Below are 9,770 nucleotides of genomic sequence, written 5' to 3' on the forward strand. Positions count from 1 at the left end.
TTCGCGCGTGCTGGTGCATTATTCAAGAGGTGCTGCTTGTTCTTGTTAGTTTTCCAAACCAATGACCATCCCATCATTAGACAAAAGGCTGGCCACAGGCTCTCCGCCGCGATGCAAGTGGTGGGGGCAGCAGATAATGCATGGAACGGTGGCAACGGTAAATCACGTGCAAATAAATGCATCCAGCGAAGCGCACTAATTAAATTTGCTTATTTCATTTGGAGGGCCTGCTATTATTACTTTGTTGCAACATTTAGAGAGGAATAATTAGCTAAAATTTAATGGCAAGAATGCATGTTAATTCAATTACTTAATGGCAGTGTTTAACGCGATTAATAAAACGTGCCAAAATAAAAGATGAAAAAGGAATTCACGAAAAGAGAACCAGGGACCACACATCCACACATCTCAATGCGTACATCTGGTAGCTCCGCAAAACATTCAGATACAATAAAGAATGAGGAATAAAAGGAAACAAGAAAACAAAGTAACGGCTTCTTCTCTCACCCTTTTAAACCGCACATCTGGCAACGCCAGCCCGCACACAAACAAGCTCCAAAAGCACGAAGAGAGAATGAAAGGAACAAAATAAATGCGATCTCGTAACTGTTCTGTGCAACTCCATCTCGCTCCCACCCGGTGACTTTGTGCGCTGCTACACGGCTGTTCCGTATAACGGATTTTATTCCTCACGAAAGGAATTTTAAAGAGAAAAATGAAAAACACTCTGGTGCTATTTTTAGACGAGGCAATCAAATTTAGAGGCAAGAAAAAGTGCAATATTAATTAAAGAGAAATATTGAAACTGATTTTTGCCTATAAATGTTTTGCAGCTTATCACAGCACTTTCACTTTTGATTCTAACACAAGTGTGCGAAATCACTTTGCAGATATTATCTATAGACGACACATTGAAATTTATAGGCACAAAAATGTACAACATTAATTTAAAAAAGTATAATATTGGACAAATTCATGCCCACAAATTTGTTGTCGTTATAAATCTTCACATTCATATGTACATATGTATTTATACATTTTTGTGAATTTACCGATGTTTTTGCTGAAAGCCTTGATTATTTTGAGGACAGAGATCTGACAATATGTAGAAGAAAACAAACGTACTGTGAAATCACTAGCCTACAAATAATAAAGGATGAATTTTAGTTGATGATCTCAGAACTTTCAGTTATAAATCGAATCAGTAGGAATGTACAAACATTTTCAGGCCGAAGACTGCCAATATGTTAACAAATTACATATGTATATATGTATGTATATAAATACGTATTGTGCAAACTCCGTCCAGAAAATAGATGGGCAGAAATTTTAATTGTTCCGCACTACACATACATACATACATGTGTGGTATGTTTTATTTTTTGAAGACCAGACAGTTCACATTTGTAGTCTGAGAAGTGTGCAATATTTTTTAAACTATGTATGTATATACTGCACAGAACTTAGACGAACAAATGTTGGTGTACAAATGCACAGCGCATACTCCGCACACTATGGATGTATTTTTGTGTTTATAATTCATGAAAAATGTGAAGATTCTTTGAATAATTGTACATACTTTGCTGTTGCCGGCGTTGCTATTGTTTTTTGGACCGGGGCTAGTGCAATACGTTATGAATTCGTATTTGCAAGAACCACGGCCTACAAATCAAAGCAGCTCGATGCACCCTTCCGCTTGTACACTAATCACGATCAATAATTTCAGATTAAGTTGTTGAACCCAGCAGTAGGCACTTTCAGGCCAGTGGGTGTGCAATACTGTTCAAATACAACACAGTATTGCCCATCCCCCAGCTTGAAGGTATCCACCGAACACGAATACACTACACTAATTTTCAGTTTTACTGCACGCACTCGCGAACTACCGAAAACAGAATCTAGATCGGCCAACGATCTCAAAGAAATAGAAGAAACGCACAAAGAGAAACAACAAAACATTCCACATCTCTCCTCCTTTGACCCTCATTCGCACATTTGACTGTATCGCCAGGGGCAAAGGGAAGACAAAAATTACACAGGAAGGCAAGCGGTGCGAGAACGAGACAACCATAGGCACCCTGGCGCCACTACGGCGCTGAAACGGAGCTTTGAAGATCGAAGGGAACGAAAGGCCCGAGTGTTTTCAGAAATTACGGTGGGGAGGGGGAACGACTTCCCAAAAGTCGTTGACGTTTAAATACTTTTGTGTATGTAACGCGCACATTTGGCGATGCTCATTTTGGATAAATATGATGGCCAAATTATACACATTTGCAACAATACTCAAACTGCGTTCAATTTGACCTCACAATTCTTCTAAAATCCATAAAACCATATATGTACATTATCATAGTTAATTATTAAACTAGCTTATTGATGTCTCAGCTGAATTGTACATTTAGATTATAGATAAATAAATGTACAAACTGCTGGTTAATCTGAAAAGCCGTATCCTGTAATAACTAAACGTGAAAATTCGAGAAAATGAAAACATGAAACGAGCGTTTGGGAACCGATTACATTTGAATTTAACCGAATGTACAAAATGCATACATACATAGTTTAAGCGACGCGACGCGACGCGAGAAAGAGACAGGGAGAACGACGGACGTTGCAAAATGCTTCGAACGAAGCAAGAATTTCTTTGAAAATGGCGGAATCACACGTTTGCGTATGTATGTATACCCGACGCGCTGGCAGGTTTGGTGAAATGTTAAAATCGAAACCGTAATGTTCAAATGTAAATTTTTGTACTAAACGAGTAGGAAACAACACGATTATCTGAAAAATTTAAGTCTGCAATTAAAAAATACATGTATGTATAACAGACGCCCTGCGCAGGCGCAGGTCTATGCTCGGTTCCATTTTCAAATCAAGTCATATACTATTTGTGGAAACATTCAAACTTTATCCAATCCGAACAGCATTTTTACGAAAATTCTACTGGGACGGCAACGGCGAGAAAAAAAATCACTTTTGTACGAATGCATGTGTGACTGTCGCGTTTTAAAGCTCGATGTCAAATTTGGTTCAATGTGAAAATCAAATCAAGCTTTATTAATACAAATACACAAATAAAGAACCCAATTTGATTTTACAATTTCGCCACAAATGTGAAAAAGCCTTCAAACATGCGGCTGAATTCTTATACAAAATGGCGCGGCGGCATCACGCACATAAATACATACATACATATGCATGCATGTATGGTTCTGAAAAGTCGGCGAAAATTGCCAATATCCAAGTTTTCAAGCGTCGATCTGGATTGGTCGTTTTTATAAAATATTTAAAATGCTCACCCCAGATTGCTGTCTGCAAAATTGTTGCGTTTAAACTGCAAAAGAGCAAATCCACGCCGCGGATGAAATTAAATGATGAAAAAAAAATGGCGCTCTAGTAGACGACGCGGTGATGCCGCCGCACACGCGCACAGGCAAATACACAATTTTCCGCAAACTTTAAATGGGTGGAAAGACCTTTCGTACAGTTAAAAGATAACTCTCAGCTCTCATACACTATTTGCCGAATCAACCGATAAAAATTATGTTGCACAAAACGCTGCGCATGTGCTGTGCAAAAAATTTTTATTTCACTTTTTATTTCTTATTGCTCAGGAAGCTCATCTCCTCACTTACTCACTGCTGGAAATCGAAAAGAACGAAACCTCCCATGCCACTGAATTTATAGGGTTCTGCTTCTGCTAGCGCAGCGACATCGAATGACAGTTCGAAAAATAGGTAGCACTTTTAAATCTCACAAGTATTAGTGACCCGGCCCCGCCGAAAAAAAAATACGCCAGGAATACGAAAATATATCATGTGGGTGGATGGATTCTGATCAATGATCGACTCTGAAACATTTATTTCCTTGCTATTTAAGCCCAAATGCGGCAAAGAAACACTCACTAACAAAGTTGTTCGTAAAAAATTGGCAGCACTTGAAATTCTCGTAAGTGTGCGGCTATACATATATGTATAAGCGTTCGAATTAAGCGACAATTGCCGCGTAAAAATCACACACTAACACGTCTGGCCTTGTATAGGTGTGTATTAATGAGCTCATCCCGATTTTCCGGATGACCATCACTCCCCCGGCTAGAATCGATGGCTGTTTCAAGTGCAGACCAATATCAAAGCTCTTTCCATTTTGCATTCCATTTAGTAGCGCCGGCCAATCAGGCACATTAACACGGAAACAATGTCGTGTAAATTACAGAGTCAAAATCTACTGTAGCACATGCTGCATCGAACCACAACCAGAACATGGTTAGGTTAGGTTAGGTTGAGGCGGCTTCCGGGCTCGCTCGGAGCCCGTCTCACTTAGGCCGGCTTCGACCCGTTGTGATACCGCATAGGATCATTCCTTCCTGCGTTGTGAGACTTACTGTCAGCAATTTTCCCATCCAGATGGTCTCACAAAGTTCGCTATTTTTCTGGGACATACTTTGGACATCTCTGAGATGTCGTGTAGAAAGGCTGAGCCCAGGTGCTGTAGCCTTCTTCTACTGAGAGCTGGGCAGGAGCAGAACAGATGTTAAACTGTCTCCTCCTCTTCCTCGTCTCTACAGCTGCGACAAAAATCGTTGTGTGGGGCCCCCAGCCTGTTAGCGTGGGTGCCTATTAGCCAGTGTCCCGTGAGGGAACGTATGACTACGCTGCACCTTTTCCTGCTTAGCTTGAGGAGCTCGGAGGTGCGCTTCATGTCCATGGTCGGCCATGTTTGCCGAGTTGTGCGACATCGTGGCACTATTTGCCACATATCGTTTGTTAGTCGCTTGTATTGCTCTTTTATAATGAGCTTACATGTGGCCATTGGCATACAGATATCCTCCTTGTCTTGGAGAAAGGGGATTGTAGTGCCAGATCTGGCCAGCTCGTCCGCTATACAGTTGCCCTCGATGTCCCGGTGGCCGGGGACCCAAATCAGGCTAATAGCAAATTGCTGAGCCATCTCGTGCAGAGATTTCTGAGTTCGAGGAAATCGCACTTAGCGATTTCATCGCAGCCTGGCTATCGCTATAAATGTTTAGCTTGGTTGCCGTAACGGCAACCGCTTGTAGGCAGTCTAGAGCCTCCCTGATTGCTATGACTTCCGCTTGAAAGACACTGCAATGATCTGGGAGCCTGAAGGAATGCCTTATGTTTAGCTGTTCAGAGTAGAACCATGAGAACCAGAACATAAAGAACATCAAACATTATATGTATGTTATAGTTATATTAACAAAACAATATCTTATTATAGTGGATCGAAGCCTCGTGGCAAAAACGAATCATTGATCGACTGCTCGAGTTGCAATAGGTTCGGCTCCATTTCCGTGTACTGGGCTATCTTCTGATTCATCGAGACGTTCGCTTTAACGCGTTCGTTCTGAATGTTTTGTAAGCGCTCTCGGTTAACTTTGCTTTTGGCCACAGCAACCTGCAGTGAAATATTTACGAATTAATAGTCGCGTCTAGTGGCGATTGGGCAAAAGACAAACCTCAAGGGCCTTTTCCTGTGCTGCCAGTTCCCTCTCCATCACGCGGATACTGGAATCCAAGAGGCGCATGCGCACCGGACGCGTGTATTCTTCCGGGGACAGACAATTGACGTTCCTAAAAAAAAGGCAGACAGCAATTTAGGGCGTGCATGGCGACAAGTGTAGGCGAAGGACAGACCAGTTGTGGCCCTCGTATGGGGCGAACTTCTCCTTGAGCATTTCCAGTACAACCAATTTGTTTTCGGCATCGTTGCTGTCAAAGAAGTGCTGGTTCAACTTGCTCAATATGGCGGTCATTTTGTGGCGCATGGCAGCCACCAATTCATCGGTGGCCAAGTATGTGTCCCCGTGCTCTGCGTGAATGGCAGCAAAGGGAGCCAGATCCTCGGCACTGCATGGGGACAAATATATTCCATTAATAACAAAAAAAGTAATACGAGTTGACGAAATCTGCACATGCCTGAGATCGGCAAAAACTTTAGAAATAGCTTCCTGGTAGGCCCGTTTCACCTCGGGCACAATTTGGCTGTGCCGATTGTAGGCAGCCTGTATGTCCTCGGGGTCTGGTTCGGCATTCTTTTCAGACATTTTACCTTATTTACAAACAAAATGCGATTTAATTCAAAAAATGCACTTCGGTAGCGTATATAGGTGTGACCAGTTTTGGGGAAGCCATAACGCGTCTTACAAATACTACAAAATACTGAAGACAACAAAATATCGCTTACCGGTACTATCTAAGAAAGTTCCAAGGTGTGTAACCTAGAGGGGGTGTATCGGTATATAAAGATATATTTAAGAAATGTTAAATTAAATTTTATTTTGAAGTGCGTAAATGGTAAATAGGGTGTTGTGTTGGAAATAGGTCATACAAATGTCCATACTCAGATTTAAAACACAAGTATCATATGGATGTTATAGAACTGTGAATACGTTTGTCTTCCAAGGCTTAGTAGGTATCAGGATCGACATAAATATATACAAGATACTAAAGAGGTACTTGAATATGTTTAAAGAATATCAATTTGAGAAAAGGTCTTAATAAATTACGTTTGATCTTCATATAAAATTAGCGAAATAGGGTGTACAAAGGCTATACACGCATCACGTCTTCAAATACCAGCAACATTGCGACTCTTTTTTTTGTTGAACTTTTTTCGTTTAACCCTTTTTTTACAATAAATAAAATAAAAGCAAGGATAAAAAACTATCCAATCTTGTAGAAAATTGATTCATTAATCGTATAAAATTATGTGGGCATGGCTAAATGTTCTATGTAGCTTATTCGTCGGAATAAAGAATTGAGCAATTGGAATGATACTCGTTTGTTTATGCTACTGTTGTGTGAACATAAGTGCCTTGTGCGTCTGCCTACAGTGGCTTCAAATGACAGTAAGTCCTGATGTCACAGGGCACTCCCAAAAACAGCCGCTGTTCCACGGCTATTCCGTGCTTTCCACCTTCTTCGCATTTACAGTTAAAGTCGAGCCACAGAGTCTGCAGCGATGCCGAAACGACCAGCGGCGCCCTTTGGCGCAGTTGTGGCCCACTACTCCCTGCCTCAGCCACCAGAAGACGAATTTCATAGGAAAACAATTGAAAAAGGAGGAAAAAGAACAGACCCTGGACGGCATCTGGACACCGGGTTCTTCAGGATTCTGGCGTCTGGTGCGATGGAAAGACGTGGGGAATGGGGCATGTTCTCGCGTCGGTCCGATGCGGAGGCTCATCTCATCGAGATCACCCGCGTGGATGGCAGCCGTCGTGCTTGTGGAAGGGGGGTGGAGAAGCCGCGTTCCCTCGTCCTCGAGACGCGTCGCGGGTGCATGTACTTGAACAGAGTCGCCTCGGACTCCATAAGCCGCGCCACGATGGACGAATCCGAGCTGCAACCATAACCGGGAGCTCATATTCCTCTACTGGATGGCTAGGACTACTGGAGCGACTGGAGCACCGGGGACTTTGATCAAGACTGGCCAGAGCCGCAGCCTCGCTAAGGACGTGGCCTGCATCCCTCCCAGCTACGACAGACTGCCCGAATTAGCTGCTGCCGGTGTCCGGCAAGATTATCCGTGCCCAGGTGGAGCTCTCTCTCCCTATTCAGCTGTGTTCTAAAACGTTGCCTCTTATAGCTTCCTGGGCGAACTCGCCGAAGCCTCGAAGCGTCTGCTCTTCTGGACAGATATCAGCAGCCATCAGGCCATCATTCGGGCCCGAGTCGATGGCAATGAGCATGTGGACCTGGAAGAAGTCACGACTCTGGCCTTAGACCAACAGTCCGATATCCCATGCGTATCGATGTTAGTAAGCAACCAATATTTGGACACCTTTGGACCTTTGTAATCTCCTGTTCCCCCTTTACAGAAAAATCCGTGCTTCCATGCACATCTCGCAGGTCTCTGCCTTCGGGAGATTTGTGTCGGACGATAAGACCGGACTGGAGAGGAGCGCAATCACACCTGTCTGCACAGTCGCACAAAGTGTTTCCACATCTGCATGGCCAGCGGGGTATGACACGCAGTATTCACGACGTATGCTCGTGCCAGATTCTGATGCTCTGATGCTACTGGAGGGCAAGGAGAACTACGGCGTCTATCCGGACAGATAATTTTAAGTGGCGGGAGTAGTGACATAAAGAACGACTGTATATCCGCCTTCTGGCGCTGTGACGAAAGGACTGCCCGGCGGATCAGTTCAGCTGACAGTCAACCGAGGGCAGAGACAAGACTCTGATCTGCGATGGTACCACCAGTGACAACTGTGACAATGTCCACGATGAGGCCGACTGCTGCAAGCGACCTGAGAGTTTCAGTGTCCCATCAACCAGGTGAGTGGAAAGACACGATATCTGCCCAAATTCTTAAACTAACAATATTCTACTCCACCTTCCCACAGCTTTGCATCGGCCGCCCTGCTCTGCGATGGCCGTGCCTCGGATATTTTCGCGCACCGAACCAAAAATCGAGCTTTAATGGCTCCATCGAAGAAATTAATTAACTAGACTTAAGACCGCTAGACCGCTTAGAAATTAAAGACTTTAAAAATGCAATAGAGAACCTGCCGGCTATGCCATATGAGGTGCAACGCGACCAAGCTGCGGATGAAGATGGAGCGAAAGACTATGGATGAGTATGCCAGGCTACTACTACCACAATGCCTTCTACAAGGACCCAAGGTCCGAAGGCGACACCAGTTTAAGGTATGACACATTTTTGGCTAATTCTCGACCATTGACAGATTGGGAAAGTTATTTTCTCCGGTAACCTTCTACGCCTTTGCAAAGTACGCGGACAAGGAAACAAAACCGAAACAAATAAGCACGGAAGAAGTCAAGCCTTCTACATATATTCCCTGAGGCAAATCCTGCTTTTATGGCGAAGTTGCTAGCATCTGGCTATCCCGTTACTCCACCAACTACTCCACCAGCCACTGCTCCTGCGGCAGCCTCTCCATCACCATCCAAAATAATCTCGAAAAGAGCAAAGCGTGGTAAGTTTTAGTTTTAGATTCTAAAGTTAGTTCGTACTTGTATACGATTTAAAAAGGCCAGTAAATTAAACTTTTAAACCGTGTTTTAGTGAAAATAAAATACATAAAAGTAATTAAAAGTAGTTAATATTGTAGAAAATGTATTCGTCAATGGGATAAAATTAAGTGGGCAGGACTGTAATATTATAATATTCAATACAATATGTTGCTAATACCCTGGGAAATGGATGTTATAGAATTGAGAAAAGCTTTTTCATCCCAGGCTCCAAAGAAGACTTTTTCTTGTTATTCTGGATTTTTATCGAATAACTATTATTATAATTGTTATTCTTGATTTTTATTGAATAACTATTATTGGGGTATTATTAGGGTATACAAAGGCCTAGACTAGGGCTTACACGCAACATAGCGACTGTTTTTTTTTTTTGAACTATTTACAATAAATACAATAAAAAAAAGGATTAAAATTTATCCAATCTTGTAGAAAATTTATTCATCAATGGGATACAATTATGTGGGCATGGCTAACTGTTCTATGTAGCCTTATTATATTTGACGGAACATCAAAATTAAGCAATAGGTTTCAATGCTTGCCGGAGAACTATTAACCTATTATTAGCCAAGGGGGTAATCATTTTAGCGCAGTTCATATGAAAGATTCGTGGGGTTTGGCAAGTTAAAGGGAAGGATAGGATGGATCTATAAGAATGTACAATTGTTAATATTTTCCGCCATTTACCTTGAGTAGTTGAACTATTTAAATATAGGGGGCTTAAGTGGGCTAAGCTCGGGTTTCCATCAT

The 9,770-nt window shown here is 42.5% G+C and overlaps 1 protein-coding gene across 1 annotated transcript; it reads right to left on the bottom strand.

The window, feature by feature from the left end:
* Positions 1-5,178: 5,178 nt before the first annotated feature.
* On the bottom strand, positions 5,179-6,104 carry LOC6592896. Its single transcript, XM_026986059.1, has 4 exons — positions 5,940-6,104; positions 5,658-5,870; positions 5,480-5,594; positions 5,179-5,418 (listed from the first exon to the last, which is right to left on the bottom strand). The coding sequence occupies exons 1-4, from the start codon at positions 6,065-6,067 to the stop codon at positions 5,236-5,238; spliced, it is 639 nt and encodes a 212-aa protein (XP_026841860.1). The 5' UTR covers positions 6,068-6,104; the 3' UTR covers positions 5,179-5,235.
* Between the last annotated feature and the right edge of the window lie 3,666 nt (positions 6,105-9,770).

This window comes from Drosophila persimilis, unplaced genomic scaffold (assembly GCF_003286085.1).
Source record: "Drosophila persimilis strain 14011-0111.01,24,50 unplaced genomic scaffold, DperRS2 tig00000002-arrow-pilon, whole genome shotgun sequence".
Classification (NCBI taxonomy): Eukaryota; Metazoa; Arthropoda; class Insecta; order Diptera; family Drosophilidae; genus Drosophila; species Drosophila persimilis.